This window comes from Neovison vison, chromosome 14 (genome assembly GCF_020171115.1).
Source record: "Neovison vison isolate M4711 chromosome 14, ASM_NN_V1, whole genome shotgun sequence".
In the NCBI taxonomy this organism is placed as follows: Eukaryota; Metazoa; Chordata; class Mammalia; order Carnivora; family Mustelidae; genus Neogale; species Neogale vison.
In genome coordinates, this window is record NC_058104.1 from 35,515,822 (window position 1) to 35,540,826 (window position 25,005).

The window sequence follows — 25,005 nt, forward strand, 5'->3', positions numbered from 1 at the left end:
GAGAAAAAAGACAAAACTCTGTGACACAAGTGAAGATAAATCTGACAAAAAATGAGGCAGTGGGAACACAGGATATGACTACAGGGAATTTATATTTTTAGGAAATAACTCTTTTCCAAAAAAGACGGAAAGGGGGTAGAACCCAACTAATTATTCTGACCCAAGAGGACAGATTTTTAAACTGGTTTTATCTCTAAAAGCCATCAATAATTATCTTAATTTTAATAGTTTCTGATGCTTCTGGACTTTATTATTATGTTCTTGTTCTCCTTTACAGCATCTAAAACAAAGATCTCAACATATAATAAATACTTGATTACCAATAGCAAAGATGCAAGAAAAACACTTAAACAGAATGTTTTATTGACTTTAAGTCAGCTGGGGATAATTACCTGTATTTATATGTTAAGACATTTCACCTCATTGAAAAACAAAAAGATAAATGTTATATTAGAGATCTTTGACTTTCATGTGTTTGCTGCTCTGGGTTGAGAACATGTTCAGCTCCTCCCTGCAAGATGTGTTTCAGTATTACAACTCATCAACAAAAGGTGTATGGCCCAGATTTCCACTTGCCGCCATTGACTTCCGGCCAGAAACAAACTTCTTTGCAGCCTTGAAACAAACAAACAAACAAAAAAAAAAAAAAGAAAAGAAAAAAGAAAAAAATTAACAGAGATAAGAGAATGCATTATCCAGTAGACAAACTTATTTACCCCATTATTTCAAGAGCGTGTAGGATGAGGCATCCTGAGCCAGCAGCTCTGTACTAACCTATTGTGAAGTTAACTATAGGAGAGCGCTGACGCATTATTTCAGTTTGGGACACTGTAAGAAAATAAGCTTGGGCGTTCTGATGAATGTTCCCTCCTATCTGTGGCTAAGCAAGTGTGATGCTCCAGATCGAAGGGTAGCTGTTAAGGGGGTGGGGACGTGAGGAGAACCTCACTGACACTGCGAAATAGGACAGAGGCAGCCTCAGGCCGGGCAGTAGTCTGCTGCTTCTATATTATAACAGCAAATAGTCTGAGCCAGTAAAAATACTGTTAACATAAAAGTCAAACTTTCTCCCACTGTGCTCCTTATGCCACTATATCAAGACCAGGGGCCGGCGGTTTAGGTGTACTACGATGAGCAGCAGCCCCCGTGTTCTTTAAAGCCAGCTTTTTCACGGAGACACAGTGCTAGAGGCAGCAGAGGCTGGGACTCACATGACGATCGTATACAAGAGGAGGACAGCCATTTGGAAGAGTGTGAAAATGACGAACTTAGGGGCCAGCTGAAATCGGGCCAAGACTACTACCTTAAAATAACCTGTTTCTTTTTTCTATTCCCACTGTCGCTACGTAAGGTAGAGCTGTTGGTGAGAAGATGGCTGAGCCCTCTACAATGCAAAAGGAGTTGACATTTTTAATAGAGAAAGAACTGGGGAAAACCCATTGATTTTGGATTTATTCTGTAGTTCATATATTTGTTAGGTACAACAGAGAATACAAAAAGGTGTAAGACGTAGTCCTTGCCCTCAAAACAACTGAATCTCACAATAATATATGTTTAAAAAAAAAAATACACCAATAGCAGGAGAAACGTCTTTGGCTGAGATGAAGGGAAATCCCAAGACGCTGGGCGTGCAGGACTGACGCGACAGAGTTGACTTCTTGGGAGGAGAATCACATGAAAATCACATGAAATTCAACTCTTCTTCACCTTTTGGAACTTGAAATGATTTAATCTATTGGTACTTTAGCTGAATAAGGAAGCTATACACCGAGCTGACAAGGAAGCCATCTGCAGATGTGATGGGAATGAGCCCCTCCCGCCACCGCACCAGCCAGGGGGACGTACACAGCCCAGGGGAGCTTATGCATGCCTTCTGAGATTGGACCACTAAGGTCAAATTATTTGATGTAGAATCAGAAGTTTTTATTCGCTCACGTTTACGACATCGGCGTCAGCTACGGAGTCTATCTGCTGAAGGACTGTGGCTGGCGGCGTGTACGATCCTGCACCCAGCGCCTGGGACCCGACTTCATCCAGGAACCCCTCAGAAGACTCCACTGACATTAGGTAGCCAGCTTTCAGCTTGTTCCTGTCCAGTAAAAGGTATGTAACTAAGGCAGAAGCAGTTTTATAAGAGCAAGGCAATTTGAAAGTATGTTCTCAAACTCAAACCAAATAAAGAATGTTTTCAAACTCAAACATGTTTTGTAAATACACAAATTAACAGCCCTGAAACCTTACAGGCTAAAGGCCTCCATTCTGCCTTCAGTTCATCAGTTATGTGATTATTTATTTAGAAAGCTGTCAATATGAGCTTATACTGGAATCCTAACAGACTGCCTTCCGATTTTACACTAGAACTTAAGGCTACCTTAATGTGAAGTTTTGATTAGTGAAGTAGTAACTCTTGCCTCCAGTACTTTTCTGCTGATGACTTTAGGTATTTCTATTAAAGCGGAACACCTATGTGGGGTCTTAAACACTGTCCACTTAGCAGAATACCGTGTGCTGATTCTCTTATCTACCTGCATCCTCCAGGCCCATTTCTACACTGAGATTTGTCCAGTGAGGGTGGGGCGTGGCTGAGAAGAAAGATGAGGACAGTAGAGGTCTTACATTCTTTGCAGCTTAAATACAGCACAAAGCATGAATCTGAAATAAAAATCCAATTCATAATTCTCTCAGAAAGAAAATGGGTGTTCAATAAGGCTCTCGAATAATTTAACTCTATAAAATAAACTATTCTTGTTTAGCACTCTGTAGCAAGACTTGAATTTACACATAATCATACTTTAATGCAGCAATTTTACCACAGTGTCCGCTTAATTTAAAAAAGATTTACCTTTTTTTCCCCCCCAAGAGAGGAAGGGTGGGGGAGAAGGAGAAGGAAAGAGAGAATCTCAAGCAGGTTCTACATCCAGCACGGAGCCCAATGCGGGGCTTGATCTCAGGACCCTGAGATCATGACCTGAGCTGAAGAAACCAAGAGCTGGATGCTTGACCAACTGAGTCACCCTGGTTCCCCAAAGATTTTTACCTCTTCACTCTAGGCTACCAGAGAGGAGGTGGGTGGGGGGGATGGCTGAGAAAGTGATAGGGATTAAGGAGGGCACTTGCTATGATGAACACTGGGTGATGTATGGAAGTGTTGAATCACTGTATTGTACTCCTGAAACTAATATTACACTTCATGTTAAATAACTGGAATTTAAATAAAAATGTAATTTTTTTTTACCTATAGTAACTTTACCAAGAGATTATTAGTTTGTCCCTTCACAAATGACACCTTACTTTGTTTCTTTCAGTCCAGGAAGACTAATAAGAACGTTACAAGAAAAAGTATCAACTCCATCAAAATGGCAGAAAACAAACATTTCTCAGTATTAATAACTGAAATTCTATTTTCTACACATTGCCATACCTTATAAAAACTGTGCTAAACTTAAGGAAATATATTTTCTTAAATAAATTAGATTTGAAACAGATTTTTCTTAAGTAAATCCAGTGTTTCCATTTATTCTCATCATGTTTTGTTTGTGGTGCAATCATGCAGAACTGCATCCTATTAACCAATCCTTTGTTCCATGTACCTATTACTTAATAAACTGTACTGTACTGTTTAAGAGATGAAATTTTTAGTGTGTTTAGTATAACAGAAGTAATAATTTTTTTTTTTTTAAAGATTTTATTTATTTATTTGACAGAGAGAGAGAGAGAAGCAGGCTCCCGCCAAGCAAAGAGCCCGATGCGGGGCTCGATCCCAGGACACTGAGATCATGACCTGAGCCGAAGGCAGCGGTTTAATCCACTGAGCCACCCAGGCGCCCCGAGAAGTAATAATTTTTTTTTAAAGATTTTATTTATTTGACAGAGATCACAAGTAGGCAGAGAGACAGGCAGAGAAAGAGGAGGAAGAGGCTCCCCACGGAGCAGAGGGCCCGATGCAGGGCTCGATCCCAGATCATGGGATCATGACCTGAGCCGAAGGCAGAGGTTTTAACCCACTGAGCCACCCAGGCGCCCCCAGAAGTAATAATGTTAATGGAACAATTTGAAATGACCAGGAAGTTATTCGTTCCTGGGTTGAAATCTGCCTGTCGTACTTCCTTTGTGGGCAACACTAAACGATCATGAAGACAGTGTGAGTTTCACGATTCACATTTTGAACTGTCCGAAATGGATGGAGTCAAATTTAAGTGTTTTAAAGTGCTGTATGAAAATGCAAGCTGATTTCCGGCTTGGTCTAAATTATGTCTTTTTTGTTAGAGAGACTTGGCAAACTACTGAATGAGAGATGTTGCTGGCACTCCCAGTGAAAACAGTGGGCACTTAAAAACCACCAAGAATCAGACAGGTATTTCAATCTTTTAATCAGATACAGTGATCTGTAGGGGATACCTTCCAAGAACCCCAGTGGATGCCTGAAGCCATGGTTAAAACCGAACCCTATATATACTGTTTTTTCCCTAACACACATACCTATAATTAATTTATAAGTTAGACACAGTAAGAGATTAACAACTAGTAATAAAATAGAACAACTGTCCTGCATTGGGCTCCCTGCTCAGCAGGACGCCTGCTTCTCCCTCTCCCACTCCCCCTGTGTTCCCTCTCACTGTCTCTGTCAAATAAATAAATAAAACCTAAAAAAAAAAAATAGAACTGCAACAATACACTGTAATAAAAGTTAATGTGTATATGGTCTACCTCTCTAATTTAAAAATAACTTATTGTCCCATACTCACCTTTCTTGTGATGATGTGAGATGATCAAATGCCTATGTGATGAGACGGAATGAGGGGAGCAATGTAGTTGTGTTGTGACATAGTGTTTGGCTACTAATGACCTTCTGACACTTAAGTCAGAGGACGATCTGCTTTCAGACCATAGCTGACCCCAGGTAACCATGGAAAGCAAAACCACGGATGGTGGGGGGAGTGGTGGGGGAAACAAGTGGTATTTTTTTTTTTGGTATATCATATCAGTAAAGAGGTTAAAAAAAAAAAGAAATTGCCAATGGTTAAGGCAGAATAGGCACTCTCATATACTGGTGCTGTGATTATAAACTTGTACAACCTTTCTACACTAGGACTTTGAAATATAAAAATAAACATATAAACATTCACATATATTTGAACAGCTTTTGTGATAATATTTATTATAACTCTTGACTCAGCTAGAAATCTATACCAAGAAGATAGTATGAAATACAAAAACGTTTTAAGACCAAAGATACCTTTACTTGTTTACATTTCCAACCATAGGAAATGTCCAACAAGTATATTTGGATACACCAGTTAATACTGTTTATAACGGATTTTTAGTAATCTGAATAAACGAAAACAACACTATAATGGTAAAAAAAGAGGAATCATTGGTACGGAGTAACAGGTCATTTTTTTTTTTATGTGTTTCTTATATTCAAATTTCTACAATAAACATGCTATTAAAGAGGATATAAGGGAGCGCCTGGATGGCTCAGTGGGTTAAGCCTATGCCATTGGCTCAGGTCGTAATCTCAGGGTCCTGGGATCGACCCCTGAGTCCGGCTCTCTGCTCAGTGGGGAGCCTGCTTTCCCTTCTCTCTCTGCCTATTTGTGATCTCTCTCAAATAAATAAAAAAAAATCTTAATAAAGATTAAGTATATATAATAATAGTTAACAATTATGTTTAAAATGTATAAAATGGGGGCGCCTGGGTGGCTCAGTGGGTTAAAGCCTCTGCCTTTGGCTTATGTCATGATCCCAGGGTCCTGAGATCGAGCCCCGCATTGGGCTCTTCGCTCAGCTCTTTGCTCAGCTGGGCTCTCTCTCAGAGAGAGCTCTTTCCTCTCTCTGCCTGCCTCTCTGCCTACTTGTGATCTCTGTCAAATAAATAAATAAAATCTTAAAAAAAAAAAATATATATATATATAAAATGGTCAGGAAAATAAGCAAAATATTAACGATCTCTAGGTGGCAGGATGTGGGTGTTTCCCTTTTATTTATTTATTTATTTATTTGTGTGTGTGGGTTTTTTTGTTTGTTTTTAAATATTTAGTTGACAGAGATCACAAGTAGGCAGAGAGAGAGAGGAGGAAGCAGGCTCCCTGCAGAGCAGATAGCCCGATGAGGCTTCGATCCCAGAACCCTGGGATCATGACGTGAGCCGAAGGCAGAGGCCTTAACGCACTGAGCCACCCAGGCGCTCCTTCCCTTTTCTTTTAAATACTCTTCTCTACCTGTCAATCCTTTTGGGTATATGTCACAATAAAAAAACAAAAAACTTGCAAACAGTTGAAACACAAAACACGGTTAATACTGCAACTTACTTGGCAGCTTGGACGTCTGCATTGGAAAGGTTTCCTTGAGCAATCGTTTTTACTTGGCTATAGGCAGCCTTGATAACCTAGGATAGACAAGAGAAAGCTGGTCATTTCTGATCAGTGCCAGAGACTCCTGAAGTAATCAAATGCCCCTCTACAGAGGTAAAAACATAAGACGTAATAAGGTTGGTTCCAGAGAAAGAGAACAGTGTCCAATTTGGGATTCTTGCCACTAGGTGTTCCTTATTCTTCCAGTGTTCCATGAAGCAGCCGTTTGTACCTCAGTAATAGCCCAAGAAGCAAGCTATGCCATCGATTTATTTATTTACTTATGGTGGGCAGCAAAGCAAGGTTTATTGAGCGATAGCAAACTTTATAATTGCGTGATAGTACAAAGCTCCCAAAGCGGAAAGGAAACCCAGAGGGTTGCCCGGAGCCAAGCTTTTTTGAAAAATAGTGGCAGAGCACAGAGAATGCCAGGATGGTTTAGGAAAAGCCATTCCTAATGCCCTGTAAAGAATAAATACCTCTAAAATCGCCCCAGACTCTCAAAGCATCATGGAATTAATACTGCTATCCCTTACTACTCACTAAGAAGAAAGGAGTAATTCACACAGAGCTGATTTATAAAGCTTATCCCTGCCTGGGATGTCAGAGTCAAGAAGGATTCAAGTTCCAGTGATGTGGGTGGGCGTTTGGCAAATATTTGTTGGATGTGTAAGTTCATAAAACCAGTCCATGATTTTCTCCATCCCACCTTGGTACCATCCTGGGTCACTGACCTATCCCTATTCACCTACATTCTGGGACCTTCTTTCCCTGCACAGCCACACCCAACTTGGATGTAACCTGAATATGCCCTCTCTGTGAAATCCTTCATTCCACAACCCCTGGCCTCAGTCTGTAATCACACAATCCTTGTTCCACTTCATCAAGACCTTTGGTTCCTTGAATTGTCTCCTTTTAATCAAGTCCCCTAGCTTCAGTTCTCTGGCCGAGATCCATGAATCACTCCTTCAGTCACTCTCGTCAGTGTGCCCCACTCTCTTGTCATCTGCCCATACTTCTGACCTGCCCACTCTGCAGGCTTCCAGCCCTGGATCAACCCTATGACCAGCCCCCCTCCACTTTTCCATCAGAAATACTACCAAAGAAAAACTATGAAATGACTAATACGGGACGATATGTGTAGTAAGTGTTGTACGTGACTACGCTGGGAATTTGTGGTTTCTCACCTCCAGGAGATACCCTGTTGATGCCCATTCTATGTGTATCTAGCCATTCATTTCTCCCAAATCTCGTTATTTCAACTCTCCTACCTTCTCTTGCTCTCAGGACATGACAGCCTCCTCCCTCACTGCGATGTACTTCCCCATCTTGCCTCCAGCAGCCTTTGTGTGCAAGGCTAACATGTCCATTTGTACTCTGCACCCCACCCGCTCACCATTTTTCAGACCCGATCCATTTATCGTTTCCTGTGTTCTGTATCTGCTCCAATCTTTCCCTTCAGTATGAATTCTCTCCCACCTAAGTCTCTCAGTGTAAACTCTCCTAAAACCACTACCCACCTCCCCTGCGAATATGAGCTCCACCTGCCAACCTCACATTTCTTCTCATTCATTCCTCAACGCTATACATTTTAGCTCACTTCTGACAATCTGGTGAAAACTGAAATAATACTACCAGTGATGTCCTGGTTTGCTGTAACCACCAGGGCTCTCTGGTAATTAACTGGATGTTAATCCAGACTGGATCAAGATGGTGTTAATCATTCTTTTTCCTGGCCTCTTAAAAACACCAGTTTCTCTTCTTCCTTTCTGGGCCACTTCCCCTAGTCACTTGGTGGGACTCCCAAGTGGGAATTCAAGTTTCAGTTTTCTCCTACAGTCTTTCACACACAACTCTGACTTCAACACAGTCTCTACGTTGAGGACATGTATGTAGGCCTTGGTGTCACCGGAGTTCTCAACGGACATGTCCCAGAGAGTCAACTCAATGCCATCTGCCCAAACAGAACCAAAATACCTAGGAGACACTTCTTCCCTCTTTCCTGGAAGCATGAATAAACTTTTTTTAAATTTTAATTTTTTTAAAGACTTTATTTATTTATTTGATAGAAATCACAAGTAGGCAGAGAGGCAGGCATGGGGTGGAAGCAGGCAGGGAAGCAGGCTCCCCACTGAGAAGACAGCCCGATGCAGGGCTCGATCCAAGGACCCTGGGACCATGACCCGAGCTGAAGGCAGAGGCTTTAACTCACAATGTTTAAAATAAACATTTTTAAGTTGGTTCTAGGCAGACACATGGTAATGATATTACACTATACAGAGCTCTGATCAGTCATGGCTTTCAAACACTCTCTCTTTTTCTTACCAAGAACATGTTAATGGAGGAAAAACACTTGGGAGAGTTGGTGAGTTTGCAACTTACATCTCCAGCTGCGGCAGCCTGCGAGACGGTGTAAATCCCAAAGAGTCCAGAATCTGAGTAACCGGCGTTAAAAGCGGAAACCTGAAATATAACGAAATTTTACTGTCTGTCATTTGACCAGGGAAAACAGGGCCCAATTTCCCAAACAGACAAAAGCCTGGGACCTTCCCGGTACAAGCGAAAGAGATGAATTACGATTTCACGTAACCAGTTCTGGCAAGGGCCGCAGTGTTTTGGATGCGGGTTACTTCTTTCAAAACCATAATGGTTTTAACATTTTTCACTTAAATCTTTCTAAACCAGACTGCTCGCTTTACTTTTTTGCTGGTATTTTCTAACGTTCTTTGATGATTCAAGGTTAACGTAAACATTTATTTACGAACAGTATTATCACAGCGGCAGGAGGGCTGAGTGGTACACACTGTGGGCTTCAGTATCAGACAAGCCCGCTGTGTTCCCCCTGCTAGTGCCGAGGACCCCTCTTTTTGCCAATTCACTCACACTTCTCCGACAGACAAAAGTCAAAGGGCTGGGGGAAAATGCTCAGCAGACGTTACCAGATATCCAAGGGAGCCGCAAGTTCAGCCTCAGGACTGGGTATTGCTGTCTGCAGTCTGAGCAGAGTGTTACGCTCCCTAAGGTGAACACGAATGCTCAGTGTCGTGTCTCCCAGCGTTTATATGGGCGCTTTACACAAAGATCACCTAGGCTGTTTTTAAAAGTACAGACTTTCAAGTTCCTGTAACAGATTTACTCCATCAGATCCCCATAGATGCAATCTGGAAAGCCGCATTTCAAAAACAATTCCAGGGGATTCTTAGGCATGTCAAAGTTGGAGAACCACTGGCCTAGCCCATAGAAAGCGTAAGAAGAAATGCTCTTTAATGATTTGAAGTTTAATGACCATTTTGAGACTATCCTATTCATACCTCCAATTTCTGGCCAAATGCTAAAGTAGGAATTTCCATGAAATGACATCACTGATCAGAACTGAACTGCAGCCACCCAAAAGCATCCTTGACATTCAGAGGTAAAGAGTAGCGTGAAGAAAAGAGCAGCATGAGCGAGGAAAGAGGAAACATAGAGGGAATTTAAAAAGCAGCAGCTAAATTTAATAAAGGACTAATTTAAGATAACGGTTTTCAAACAATGCTCCAGGGAACTCAAGAAGGTTCTACAGAGAAAATTCCAAGGCATTCAGTGTCAAGTAAACATTAAAAAATTTCTTTAAAAGCGAACGCTTTTGGTTTAGCATTGCAACTGGGAAACTGTATGGGATGAAAAAGGTTCCTCTGCTTAAAAAAAAAAAATTTTTTTTTTTTTGAAAACCATCATTTAAGAGAGAAAAACCCTCTAAAAGCCTGAGATACAGGAGAACCATTTTAGATTTCTAAATCAACATGACCATATATAATGAACTCTGCTCAAACCAAAAGCCTGATTTCTGGGCCTGAGACCCACACATACACCCTACACATCTGTTTTGTGAACGAGATGCCTACAGGAAAATCACGTTGTCCTTCAAGTAATGATCAGTGCCCCCTACTCCCTGCGTTCCTTTACAATAAAACTTGTGATTCCTGCCTGTATGCTAATCTATAAGTCTTTTGAGGTTTTACAAAATGTAAAAAGTAAATAGTCCTGTAAAAACTGTTCATCCTCCAGAGCCTTTCTTCCTTGTGAAGAGCATGTTCCCAGGAGCGCCTGGGTGGCTCAGAGGGTTAAGCCTCTCCCTTCGGCTGGGGTCATGATCCCAAGGCCCTGGGATCGAGCCCCGCATTGGGCTTTCTGCTCAGAAGGGAGCCGGATTCCACCGCTCTCTGCCTGCGTCTTTGCCAACTTGTGATCTCTGTCAAATAAATAATTAAAATCCTTAAAAAACAACAACAAACAAAGGGCAAGTTTCCGGGGCAGCTGTCCTGACTTGAGTCTAATAAGACGCTTTCCTACTTTTAGAGATTCTTTAAGTTTTGTTCATTTTGGATTGACAGTATTAAATAGAGGAAGGAAACAGGGGTTGACTTTATTTCTACTCCTCACGGTCAAATGGCCAAAGACTACCTGGTGCCATGTACTGTTATGAAATCATGAATAATATTTAATCCTATAATGCAGTATATCTGTTGCCTTTTAAAGGTTTACTATTGAAGGTCATATTACATTGGGCAAACAATGGTCAATCATTAAAGCAGTTCTGCTTACCGATATTTTTTATTCTTTTAAGTATCATGATTTTGAAAGCTTTAGCACTTTACTCACTGTCATAAAAAGTGTGTTCTAGAGTAACAGCTTTTTGTTCCATCATTTTCCTTTTTCTATTTTAAAGATTTTATCTGAGAGCGAGCAAGCGAGTGCACACTTGCACAAGCAGGGGAAGCAGCAGGCAGAGCAGGCTCCCCAGTGAGCAGGGAGCCTGATGCAGGGCTTGATCTCAGGACTCTGGTTATCCTGACCTGAGCCGAAGGCAGACACTGAACTGACTGAGCCACCCTGGCGCCCCTCATTTTTCTTCTTTACTTAATCTCAAACCGGAGGGGTGGGTGTGTAAACAGTTTCTCCGTGTACATGCTGCACATTTGGTTGGAAAACGTGAAGAGCAATGAAATTCATGAAATAGCCACAGGAACACAAGAAAAAAAAAAGAAAACCCAGAAAACAAGACTAATTAGAATCTAGGAAAATGTTTAGTATCTGAAACTTTATTCTAAAGGGCACTGAAGCATGAATTTCTGATTTTTTAAGCATTCCCCTCTTTCTATAGTAGAATAACTGAAAAGACAGTTAAGTTTTTTATTAGACCCTAAGGAACTAACCTCAAGCCTAGTTATCTCTTCAATTTTATGAAGATTTTCTTTGTGTTCACCTTAAATTTTAAAAGCAGATCAACAGGACTACATTATACATACTGAGCCTTTACAAACAAAAGGACAGATGCGGACTATTCAGACTCACGTCAAACGGCTGGTGAACTCCCTTGGCAACAGCCTGGTACAGAGAGCTGGTAGGATTGCTGCCCCTCTTGACATGCGGTCCAGCACCAAGAACATACTGGAGAACACTAAATGCATTTGCTTCCGCACTTCCTGTGGCAGCACTTTCAGCTACAAGAGCAGCATGAACAAGACTGTCTCCATTCTGCTCTCGGATTTCACCTGGTGCCATTAAGGAGAAAGTGAGGAAGAAAGAGGTTTGGTCACCATTGGCTTTATTCTTCTGTCTTCTCTATGACACAGTATTAACCCAGTAAGATTAAGGTTTTCTGTGGCCTGGTGCTCCCAGCATACCCTCTTGCTCTCCCCACAACACACACACAAAACATGTTTAATATACAACGCCCGAGCAATCTAATCCCTTCCTTCCACACAGAGTCTGTTTGGTGGTAAGTGATCAGGCCTGTCCTACTCCAATACACTACTCTGATGGGACACGTCCTTCTGATAAACCGGCCCTAACAACAAAATGCTTACCTCCACGGTACTTGGCCTTCGTGCCAGGTAAACCGAGCCCACCCCTCATGTTGAGAAACTGTTCTGCAACTTGCTTTAGAACAGGGTGACTCACACCTATTTCAATAGAAACAAAACAGAGCTAGAACCGTAATTTTTAAAATACAAATTGTAAAACATCTGTTTTAAAAATAGTATGTGATTACACAATTCAATTAGAGAACCCGTAAAGAAAACAAGAGTCCCCCCCCGACCATGCTCCTCTCCCAGAGATTCCATTTAGAGTTCACTAATACATACTCATCTAGAACTTTTTTTCTATACTTGCATGAATATCATCCTAATTTTCTTTTCTTTTTAAAATGGTGTTATTCTATTTATATTGTTTCTAACTTGTTTTTCATAATGTATATCTGAGTGTTCTAGAGCAAACATTTAACAGCTATCAAGAATTCCATTATGTGGATATACTATCATTTATTTAATCAGTCCCTTCTTGATGGACACAGCATGTTTCCAATCATTGGCTATTAAAACAATACTGCACTGTGCATCAAAGAACACTTTTTTTTGGGCTAAATTAAAAATCAATTAACATAGTGTATTATTACTTCCGGGAGTAGTTTAGTGATTCTTGAGCACCCAGTGCCCTCCTTAATGCCACCACCCAGTTACCCCATCCGCCTTCCCTCTTCCTCTCCAGCAACCCTCAGTTTGTTTCCTACAGTTAAAGACTCTCTTTTGGTTTGTCTCCCTCTCCGATTTTGTCTTTTAGTTTTCCTTCCCTTCCCCTATGTTCATCTGTTTTGTTTCTTAAATTCCACCTATGAGTGAAATCATTTGATAACTACTGCCTTTTTCTGAAGGACTTATTTCACTTAGCATAATACGCTTGAGTTTCACCCACACTGTTGCAAACGGCAAGATTTCATTCTTTTTTGATGACTGAGTAGTATTCCACTGTATGTACATATACCACCTCTAAGAACACTTTCAAGAGTGAAATGGACCAACAGACTGGGAAAGAAATGTTTGCAAATGATGTATCTAATGAGGATTTAGTATACAAAGTACATAAAAAACTCTTACAACTCAAAAATAATAATAAAAAACCAACCCAATCGAAAAATGGGCAAAGGACTTGAACAGACATTTCTCCAAAGAAGATATAAAATGCCCCAAAAGCACAAAAAGATGTTCAATGTTATTAGTTCTTAGGGAGACACAAAGGGATTGAGATACCACTTCACAGATGCTAGGATGGCCATCACCAAAAAGACAGGTAACAGTAAGTGCTGGTGATGAAGTGGAGATACTAGCTAGAACCCTTGTGTGTCGGGCAGGGGGGCGGTGGGGGATGTCAAATGCTTCAACTGCATCAGACAACAGTTACCACAGGTCCTGGCAATTTTACTTATGATATACCCTGAAGAAGGAACAGGTTAGAACAGGTGGTTTGAACTAAAACTTATATGTGAATGTTTTTATTACAACAGCCAAAAGCTGAAAACAACGCAAATGCCCAAGTGATGAACAGATGAACAGAAAGTGGTAATTGAGTATTTTAGCCAGAAAAGGGAATGGAACACTGGCACGTGCTACAGTATGGATGGACTCCGAAGAGATGCCAAGTGAAAGAAGTCAGTTATGAAAGGCCATATACTGTAGAATTCCATTTAGATGAAACATTGGGAGAGTCAACTCTACAGAGACAGGAAGGAGACTGGTTGCCAGGGGCAAGGAGGAGGTGGAATAAGGAGTGACTATAATGAATACAGGGTTTTTTGGCGGGAGGGGGCGGTTGATGAAAATGTTCTGAAATTAGATAGTGGTAATAGTTGTAACACCCGCTGAACAGAATAAGACTCATAGAACCGTATACTTTAAAAAGGTGGATTTTATGGTGGTTGAATTGCACCTCAATTATATGGTTATTTACAAAACAAATGAACCAAAAAACAATACTGCAAATAATATCTTGGTGCAATTATTTTGTAAACCTGACCAACTGTTTCTGTAAGATAAATTCTTAGAAACAAAATCGCTTTTAATATATTAAAATTTTAATATATTTAAAGAGACCTCCAAAAATATATGACTTTCTATTCCCACCAACAATTTTTGGGAATGCTTAATTTCTCCAAACCCTGGTTAATACTGGGCAGTGTCAATCTTTTAGTGTTTGCCAATCTCATGGATTAAAATTTTAACTATCAGGCAAGGCTCTCTTTTACAATTACTGGCTACACACATATACACACACATTTTCCCCATGAATTGTTTGTGCCCTTCACCTACTTTCAATTACATTCTACTTCTTTAAAACAAAAAACTTGTAAAAGCACTTTGCTTATAGAAATTTGCCCTTTATCGTAGATTTTTCAAATACTGTAATAAACTCAAAGCCAGTAGTTTACATAGTTAAATGTTGGATTCTGCTTACTAACACAAAACAACCTACCAATTAAGATCCTATCACACAGTGCCCATCTGACATCAACAGAGGATGTTATCAAATACGGTTCAATCCTGTGCTCACGTAAACTATAGCTTAAAAAGACTGCTCTTAAAGAAACAGACTGACATGCAAGCAATTCCCAACTTACCAAGTCCAACCAAAGCCATTCTCGCACTTGTGAAATGGTTCTGAACAAAGTAATGCAACTGAGAAAATTAAGAACATTTTGTGATGTTATGTTGGTATAGATACAAAAAGCTGTAAAAAATTAAAACTGCAGGGCGACAGAAAATATTCAGGCTTAAAAGCTACCTATGTAGTGAACTACAGACTGTCTAGTGCTGAATTATACTGCTTTGATTTTTTAAACTATTGATTAAAAGAACTAGAACTTAATGTGGTAATGGTTACATAACGGTGAATATAGTGAAAACTACTAAATTGGGTGCTTTACTTTTTTTTTTTTTTTTTTTAGATTTTCTTTATTTTACAGAGAGAGTGAGCATGCACACACACATGCCCAGGAGTTGGGGGAGGGAGAGAGAGAATCTCAAGAAGGGTGCATGTCCAGTGTGGAGCCTGACATGGGGCTCAATCTTATGACCCTGAGATCATGACTTGAACTAAAACCAAGAGTCAGACACTTAATCGACTGAGCCACCCAGATGCCCCTAAATTGTACACTTTATGTAGGTGACCTTTATGACATGTGAATTGTATCTCAGTAAAGCTATATTGAGAAAAAAAAAGGATTAAAAAACGACCTGAAGAGGCACCTGGATGGCTCAGTGGGTTAAGCCTCTGCCTTCAGCTCAGGTCATGATCTCAGGGTCCTGGGACTGGGCCCTGCATCTGGCTCTCTGCTCAGCAGGGACCCTGCTTCCCCTTTTCTCTGCCTGCCTCTCTGCCCACTTGTGATCTCTATCTTTGTCAAATAAATAAATAAAATCTTAAAAAAAAAAAAAAAGGGGGCTGAAAAAAATTAGAGCACATACTGGCCTGAATTTGAAAAAAACAAGACTAAGCTTATGACTTTTATTATGTGATTTTAGCAGATGTGAAGCAGATTTCTTTCGTCCTTATATAGATTTTTTAAAAAAGTACTATTAACATTTAAAAAAAAAATTAACATTTTATAGTAGGCCTAAAACCTATCCTCAACAGGAGGACTGCTGCTCCCAAAGAGTGAAAATTGGCCCTCGGGGGCAAGAAAAACATTTTACTCCTTTTATTTATAAAACAAATATATATACATGTACATATGTAAACAGACGGACAGTGTATGACATTAAAAATTCACTCTGAGGGGCGCCTGGGTGGCTCAGTGGGTTAAAGCCTCTGCCTTTGGCTTGGGTCATGACCCCAGGGTCCTGGGATGGAGCCCCGCGTCGGGCTCTCTGCTCCACAGGGAGGCTGCTTCCTCCCCTCTCTCTCTCTGCCTGCCTCTCTCTGCCTACTTGTGATTTTTCTCTCTCTGTCAAATAAATAAAATCTTAAAAAAAAAAAAAAAATTCACTCTGAACCAGAGTAGAAAAAATTGGCTGAAAAGGTTCCTAGGGAATGGGTCATAATGTTGAGAATCGTTAGGCTAAGGTAATGTGACTGAAACACGTTACCAGAATTTGTGCCCTAAAGCGAATGGTGCCTTCATCTCTTGAGTCAGTGTGGAATCACATTTTTTCCCCCTACTGAATGCTGCCATCACTCAAAGAATTCTAGTACCAATTTCTTTATAATTTCCTTTAGACCAAGGACATGTTTAAAAATGCTAATAACTTTGAGGTAACCATGGTTAATATCTTAGTATCTTTCCAGGATGGATAAACGCACACCTTATTTTCTAAAAATTGAGACCCTGTGGTATATCCTACTCATAAATTATGTTTTCTACCCTAAAAATATGCTATGGAATTTTTCCCTGTCGCTATTCTTGAATGGCTGAGTAGTATTCCATTCCACAGATACTTAGTAAGTTACTTAACTAGACCCCTAAAGTTGGATATTTAACTTGTGTCTAATTTTTCACAATTGAAAGCAACGCTACAGCAGACATCCTTGTGGACAAATATTTTGCTACGTATGCTCTTTAGCTACCTCAATAATGTATCTTCACATGGGTGATTTTGATGTCTGAAAAATTTCAAAACTCACAAGAGGCCAGTCTTATAAAAAATGTTCACTGTTCAGGTTGAATGGTATCAGTTATAATTTTTTTAAAGCGCCATATGAATGCTAGGCATTAAACTGTTGATTGATAAAGTGAAGAGTTTTCTAACCAGGAAATAAAAGAGTAAAGGGATAGGATATTCAGTTCAGTTTTCTCGAGTGCGCAACCAGAAATGAAATGAGAATAAAAACCTTAACTTCTGAATCATAGACACACTTTGCAAGTATGGATAATTTCCAATTTTTCTTTCAACGTTTTTGATAAAACATTTTCTTTGCAGGATGTAGGAGTAGGAAATTAAGATTATGTACACGCACCTATACTTGCAGGAGATATACTTTGACATTGAATGTTTCACATTTTGGATGTGAAGTTTTATGTTACATATATGGCTATGATATATATGTAAAAAAGTAAGCAAAGCAAAGTAGCATCAGTAGGCTAGCGAGCAGCCTGATGAGGGATGGGGAGGTGACGTGGGTTCATTCCTACCTGCATACTTTGTTGTTAAAGAAGACTTGTGGTCAAAATATGATGAAATTTAAAATGTAAATACTGTTTAAAAAAGACAAATATACACAGAAAAAGGTTCAGAAGAAAACATACCCAGGCAGGAACATTCAGTGCCTTTAGGTATGTGAGATTCTTTTTTTCTGGCTTGCACTCGTTTTCTGAAATGAACATGTCCCTTTGTGAGAAAAACTTCGTTTAGTTAAAAGCTGTAAAAGTTCTTCAGATAGATTTCAGTTAAAAAGGCAAGCTGATGGAAAAATAAAAAAATAAAGCCCTCAGGTGAATTTTTAAAATTTGAAGATTAAAAAAAAAAGTTAACGAACACACCTAAAATGGCAGATGAATGTTCAATTTAATGTGAAAACAAGCACATTTTAAAATGTAATATGCTTTTATCAGTACCTCATCTGGTGTCACTTTTCCAATCCTATAATCAGGACAATACAGGGAATTGGCCAAGGCATTTCGGTAAGCTGCAGCATGCAGATTTTCAAGGACATCTGTAAAATAAGAAAAGAACTTTTTGCGGAAACGTAATTCAAATAAGACAATGTTTTCTGAACCTAGAAAGCAATTAGACTATATAATTTTGATCACCTTATGGCATTCAAATGTCATGAGAGCTTGAAATTTAAAAGTCGGCCTGCTGCCTGGGTGGCTCAGTGGGTTAAGCCGCTGCCTTCGGCTCAGGTCATGATCTCAGGGTCCTGGGATCGAGTCCCGCATCGGGCTCCCTGCTCAGCGGGGAGCCTGCTTCCTCCGCTCTCTCTCTGCCTGCCTCTCTGCCTACTTGTGATCTCTCTCTGTCAAATAAATAAATAAAATCTTTAAAAAAAAAAAAAAGTCGGCCTGCTGAATGTGCTCAGAAAAGTAAGAAATTATATGTAACAGCAGCGTCTACATACCAGGGCTCGCCTGACCACGTCTCTAACTCTAATCTACCTGATATCATCGGGAAAGTATAATGGCCTGGGTTTCAGTCTGAATCCAGTTACAGTTCTGCCACCAATGTACCGTGTGACCTTGGGAAAGTCATTTATCTTGAAGTTACTCCTAAGGTCTCTAAGTAATGAGGAGGTGTCAGGTTAAGAAGATATATGGAGGGGCAACTGGGCAGCTCAGTGGGTTTAAAGCCTCTGCCTTCAGCTCAGGTCATGATCCCAGAGTCCTGGGATTGAGGCCCACGTCGGGCTGTCTGCTCAGCAGGGAGCCTGCTTCCTCCTCTCTCTCCGCCTGCCTCTCTGCCTACTTGTGATCTCTGTCAAATAAATTTAACAAGTCTTAAAAAAAAAAAAGAAGAAACATGGAAGTGCCAGTGTTAAGTCCTATCGCTAGCTTGCGGGGGTCAGAGTGTACTCCTTGCTGGAGCACGGACAGTCCCTGCTTCCCACTTCAGTCAGTGCCTTTGCTCGTTACTTGGGCAACCTCCCTACGCCAGAACTGTTAGGTGCTGGAAATACAGAGATGAGTAAGACAAAATAAATGCCTGCCCTCAATATGTTGAGAGGGAAAACGGTGAAATTAGGCATGATGGGTGGGATGTGAGCACTAGAGCAAAAGAGCAGCAGGGGTGCAAGGGAAGGGTGGTGGGAATTGGAAAGAAGTAACAGAAGTAAAATCCGGAGTCTTACAGAATGGGTAGGTGTTTACTAGGAGAGTGATTAGGGAGCAGCATTTCAGGCAGAGAAAACAGACAAAGGCTTAAAGTATGACAATGGATTCCAAGGGAAATTGCAGCTAGGAAGGGAAGAAGGGAGAGCAAGAAGCGAGAGAGGTGGGCAGGGGCCAGACTGTGGAAGTTAACATATAGGCTAAGTTGATGAGTCTGAACTTTATCCCACAGACAATAAGAAGCCTTTAAAGGATTTTCATTTCAGAAGGACTGCTACAATGGCAATGCAGTAGATGGACTGAAGATGCGGACTTGGGGGCAGCCAGGAGATGACAGTAACTATCCAGGCAGAAAGGCTGAGGACTGGAGCCTCATTGCTAACAGCAGGGAAGAAGCCACTATTGACACGTCAGTCATCTTTTCTACAATTCTGTATTTCCTTAGTGGAGGTCCAGAGTAAGGAAGATCATACTCCTTTGTAAAAATAAAGTATCGGGCACCTGGGTGGCTCAGTGGGTTAAGCCTCTGCCTTTGGCCCGGGTCATGATCTCAGGTTCCTGGGATCCAGCTCCGCATTGGGCTCTCTGCTCGGCGAGGAGCCTGCTTCCCCCCCTCTCTCTCTGCTTGCCTGTCTGCCTGCTTGCGAACTCTCTCTCTCTCTGTGTGTCGAATAAATAAATAAAATCTTAAAAAAAAAAAAATAAATAAAGTATCACTGTGAAGGAATATTAGCTAGCATCAACCAAGCTCTACTTTGCTCCAGATACTGGAGAGGCTTACGCTCTGGTTGAGGCCCATCCCATGCAGGGTCCTTGCAGCTGGTCACCTGTTTATACTTGAGTGGCCCACCTGCAAACCTCGGCTCCTACTGAAGTTGTAGGACTTCTAAGAGCCAGAGGTGCTTATTTACTGATTTGTTTTGCTAGGCATACTTGTCAAGATTATATATTTAACATTATATAAGCACAAAATATGAACACCAAGAAAGTTCTTATTTTTTTAAAAATTAGAGTGTTTGCTTTGGAAAGATCCAGTAAAGTGGCTAAACAGTAATACCAGCAGCAACCATGAACTGTTGTTGCTGGGTTTGGTATCAACAGACTGTTGAAAAAACACCATATTCTAAATTCTGAAACAGGGACTCTATAATTAACTTATATCCTATCAAAGATGAAAAGCAATCAACAATATGAATGTTTAGAAACACTAGAATAATATAGTTAAGAAACCAGACCAGTTTTGGAAAAGGCAGTTTTAAATGCAAGCAGAGAAAAATTTCAATGGCAATTTCTTCCCTCTACAAATTGATCTTCTCAAAAACCTAATTATCTTTTTTTTTTTTTTAAACAAGGTTTCATTTATTTATTTGGCAGAGAGAGAGAGCACACGCACAAGGAGGGGAAGCAGCAGAGGGAGAGGGAGAAGCACGCTCCCTGCTGAGCAGGAAGCTCCATGTGGGGCTCGACCCCAGGACCCCAGGATCATGACCCAAGCTGAAGGCAGACGTGCAACCTACTGAGCCACCCAGGTGCCCCTCAAAAACCCAGTATCTTAGAAGCAAGTGAACAGAATCTGAAAATGTACTTACGAGCCTGTGGATTCTGAAAAGCTACAGCTTTGTCAATCCTTAGCTGAGACTGAAGGGCAGCCACTTCCCAACGACGAAATTCTGGTGATGTGGTGACATTGAGCAGGAACTCCATTAGAATATCACTACAGAAGACATCAAGATGAGAACTCCGAGTCAAAAATTTAAAACCGATGTCTATGCTACGTAAATGTAATGTTCTCGGTATTAAGTTTTAGGCCTTGTGTAAGCACAATGTTCTACATTTCTGAGCAAGAACCCAAAACCAAAATCAGAGGTCATAAGGCAACATTAAAAGACAACACCTGAGCAGCTACGTATTTCTTTAAAAGCAGGTGTCGTCAACCCATGCAGGTACTTACACATGGTCCCGCAGGCATTCCACAGTGTAGGCCATGCTTTCCCTGGTTGAAGTCACACTGCATCAGAAACAAATTACAGTGAATTATCTAAATCAGAATAAGCTTTCCTTACATCTTTGTTAACTCAACCAATTCCTTTGGAAAAATTATTTTGAAGTATAAAAATACACATATGCATCGACTAAAATACACAATATTTTAGCATTATTTTAAGGAAGGCAACCTTGGCATTTACACATGGATGCACCTTGAAGACATTATGCTAAGTGAAGTAAATCAGTCTTGGAAGAACAAATAATGTGATTCCACTTTCAGGACGAACCTAGAGAAGTCAAAATCATAGAACGCAGAATGGTCACTGTAGGCGGTTGCAGGAAGAGAGTGGGGAGCTTCTGTTTAATAGCTAGAGTTTCAGTTGGGGAACATAAAAAACATCGTGGAGATGGATGATAGAGATGGTTTCTTTTTTTATTTTTATTTTTTTAAGATTTTATTTATTTATTTGACAAGACAAGGATCACAGGTGGGCAGAGAGGCCGGTATAGAGAGAGGAAGGGAAGCAGGCTCCCTGCTGAGCAGAGAGCCTGATGTGGGGATTGATCCCAGGACCCTAGGATCACGACCTGAGCCAAAAGCAGCCATTTAACCTACTAAGGCTCCCAGGCACCTCCCCCCCGCCGCATTTTTTAAAGTTAGCACTACATATTATTATTTTTAAAAAACTCATACCTTAAAGAACATCTTATTCTTCCACAAAATATTTACCTGGAATAAACTAGTTCATCCCTTAACTGCTATATACTAGGCTCACCACATCACTAGATCATACTTTACTTATCCCATGTCCCTGAAGATGGCATTTAAATTATTTCCAGGCTTTACAAAAATAAACAGTATCTTTGCCCAGGTGAATTAAAAACTTAATTTGCAAGATATGCTCCTTCTCAGTATTACTAGATTTTCCTTGATTCTTTTCTACGTAGTTGTATCAATTTATTCCACTAATCGTAGAAAAGATTCTCCCTCTTAACACCGCCAACACGATACATAAATCTGACGGGTAATGGCATCACACTGTGATTACAAGTAAAGATCAGCGTTTCTGGCTTCTGCTTCTGGGTATAGATTGTTCCTATTCTTTGTCCATCCATTTTCTGTTTGCTTGTCTTCTAATTCGTAGTTTTTTATTTTTTCCAAACAACCTTTTCTTTGTTAGGTATGTTGCAAAACTTACTGCCAGTTAGTTGAATTTTCACTTTAAGGCATAAAGATGTTTTACATTTTGATGTAGTTAAATTCAGTTGCCTTCTTCTTCTTCTTTTATTTTTTTAAAAGATTTTATTTATTTATTTGACAGACAGAGATCACAAAGAGGCAGAGAGGCAGGCAGAGAGACAGGAATAATGCTAATCCCTGCTTTGCAGGGAGCCCGATGTGGGGCTCGATCCCAGGATCCTGGGATCATGACCTGAGCCAAAGGTAGAGGCTTTAACCAACTGAGCCACCCAGGTGCCCCCAGTAGCCTTCTTCTTGTGTCTGTTTAACAAATCCTTAATTGCTTTGATAAGACAGAAAAGTTCCCTTAAAATCAAATATTTTCCGGTGTTTACACTATTCATTTACTGTTACTTATTTTTAACAAACCTTAATTTACCACCAACTGCTTCGATTCCACGGGTTATCTTGAAAGATGAAGCTCCTTTAGTAGTCTGGAAAAAGAAAGAACAATTGTATTTTTAGGAATTTCTTAATGCCAAGTTGGCAAACATCACACTTCATCACAATCTAATGTCTAACTGTCAATAGATTCGAAAAGAACTTTACCTAAACAGCGGGTCCTTTTTTAGTTTAAGTATTATAAAACGAAACACACAATAGCTTTTCTTTTCTATAGGATCAAGATACCACAGCATTCCTGAACTAAGTGAGACAGTAAAGATGCTTACCAAACTGGATGCAAGACGAAGCAGATGAGAGGTTCCTAAGTTGTTGGAGTCCTCATGTCTGCTGCCGGCTTTAATGAATAAACCGATTCTTGACGCAGGAGCATAGTTTTCCAGAGAAGCAATCACTAGGCCGTTTGGTAATTTGGTAAACTGTATTTAAAATAAAATGAGATGAGATCAATGCTTTTATATTACCAAAGACAGAAAGGCCATATATGGGTTCCAGTGAGCAACTCAGTGGGACTGACCTCAAGGTCCTGAGGCTGTGAAGGCACTCCTGCAGGGGCGGCCGTGGCTTTCACTTTGGGAGCAACTTTCAGGGAGTAAAACCTCTAAACACAAAAAAGACAGGTAATACACATTTCTCTAAGAAAAGTGTCTTGTATTCTGCTGTGCCCAAGCAAGAGAAGGTGTTGAGTGATAAAATAACCATGGGAATGGGAGGATTTAGCTAACTCATTAATTCCCAGCCACTCTTAAATCTCTACTTATTTATGATTTGTACAGCCTGAAGAAATACCTAACCCTACATGTTCATTTTTTTTTTTAAAGATTTTATTTATTTATTTGACAGAGAGAGATCACAAGTAGGCAGAGAGGCAGGCAGAGAGAGGAAGGGAAGCAGGCTCCCTGCTGAGCAGAGAGCCCCATGCGGGACTCGATCCCAGGACCCTGCAATCATGACCTGAGCCGAAGGCAGCGGCTTAACCCACTGAGCCACCCAGGCGCCCCCTACATGTTCATTTAAAAAAAAAAAAAAATTTTTTTTAAGGATTTTATTTACTTGACAGAGATCACAAGTAGGCAGAGCGGCAGGCAGAGAGAGAGAGGAAGGGAAGCAGGCTCCCTGCTGAGCAGAGAGCCCAATGTGGGGCTCGATCCCAGGACCCTGAGATCTTGATCTGAGCCGAAGGCAGAGACTTTAACCCACTGAGCCACCCAGGCGCCCCAGGCTAGGTAATTTTTTTGTGGTGGGGAGGACATGTTTATGCACTGCAAGATATTTAGAAGCATTTCTGTACCCTAGAGGCCAGCTGGCACTCCCTTTTAGGTTGTTACAACCAAAAATGTATTCAGATGTTGCCAACTACCCCCAGGGGGCAAAACTGGCCCAGCTGAGATTCTTTTTTTTTTTAAAGATTTTATTTATTTGTTAGAGAGAGAGAGAGAGAAAGCACAAGCAGACAGAGGCTAGAGGCAGAGGGAGAAGCAGGCTCCCTGCCGAGCAAGGAGCCCGATGTGGGACTCGATCCCAGGATGCTGGGATCATGACCTGAGCGGAAGGCAGCTGCTTAACCAACTGAGCCACCCAGGCGTCCCCCAGCTGAGATTCTTAAAAGTGTTCCTCCCCTTCCCTCTGGATAACCAGCGCTCCCCTGTGGTAGCACCCTGAAATCTGAGGAGTTTGCTCCAAGTAACAACTATGTTTCGCTTGGGCTTGGTGGAGTCGTCTTAAGCAGCTCCCGAGGGCCGACCAGGAGGCCCTCCTAGAATTCTCTAACAAGTCATCGAGAAAAACACGTTATCCTGGCAGGACACCATAGTAAGTTCTACAACAGTGATAAGCAGTATACATGCATTAGCTCATTTCTTCCTTACAATTCTACTCGTAAGCCCCCTTAACCGTCAGGGAAACTGATGCTCCGTGATACACTAAGAAGCCGAGGCCGGGGCTGACAGGGTGAGGGTGGAGGGTTAGGTCCACGCCGGCCCCCTGGCCCCCAGGGCTCGCGGTTTCCACCTCGGGCACGCAAGTGCAGCAGTGACCTTCAGAAATTTCGCCCCCGACTCGCTTCACCGCCGCTCTCAACCCCTTTCCCTACTCTCTTCAGGTTTTCCGGCGCGAGGACTCTTGCTCCTAGCACGACCTGGGCCTCCAATGCCCGACCCACCCAGCTTGCAGCCCACTTGGCCCCGCAGAGTCCGTCTGAAGGGCAGACGGAAGCCCAAGGCCCCGGAGCTCCAAACCAAGCACCTCCGGTCCGTAGCACCTTGCTGAGAAACTGCTCCCCAACCCTGACCCCATGCCCGCAGGCTCTGCTCACCGAGAGAGACCCGGCTCTGCTTAGCAGCTTCATGGCTCAAGCTCGCTCTAATCCGCCGTCACGGCCGGCTGGAAGGAAAGCAAGATGGTGGCGGACGAGAGGAGTTTCCCAGCCCCCACCCCGCGCGCTCTTT

At 41.2% G+C, this 25,005-nt stretch overlaps 1 protein-coding gene across 1 annotated transcript; it reads right to left on the reverse strand.

The window, feature by feature from the left end:
* Positions 1–341: 341 nt before the first annotated feature.
* On the reverse strand, positions 342–25,005 carry LOC122895793 (cytochrome b-c1 complex subunit 2, mitochondrial). Its single transcript, XM_044233521.1, has 14 exons — positions 24,873–25,005; positions 23,076–23,159; positions 22,828–22,977; positions 22,526–22,590; positions 20,882–20,938; positions 20,520–20,644; positions 17,722–17,819; positions 14,788–14,845; positions 12,203–12,298; positions 11,688–11,887; positions 8,736–8,816; positions 6,312–6,388; positions 1,936–2,089; positions 342–615 (listed from the first exon to the last, which is right to left on the reverse strand). The coding sequence occupies exons 1-14, from the start codon at positions 24,903–24,905 to the stop codon at positions 532–534; spliced, it is 1,362 nt and encodes a 453-aa protein (XP_044089456.1). The 5' UTR covers positions 24,906–25,005; the 3' UTR covers positions 342–531.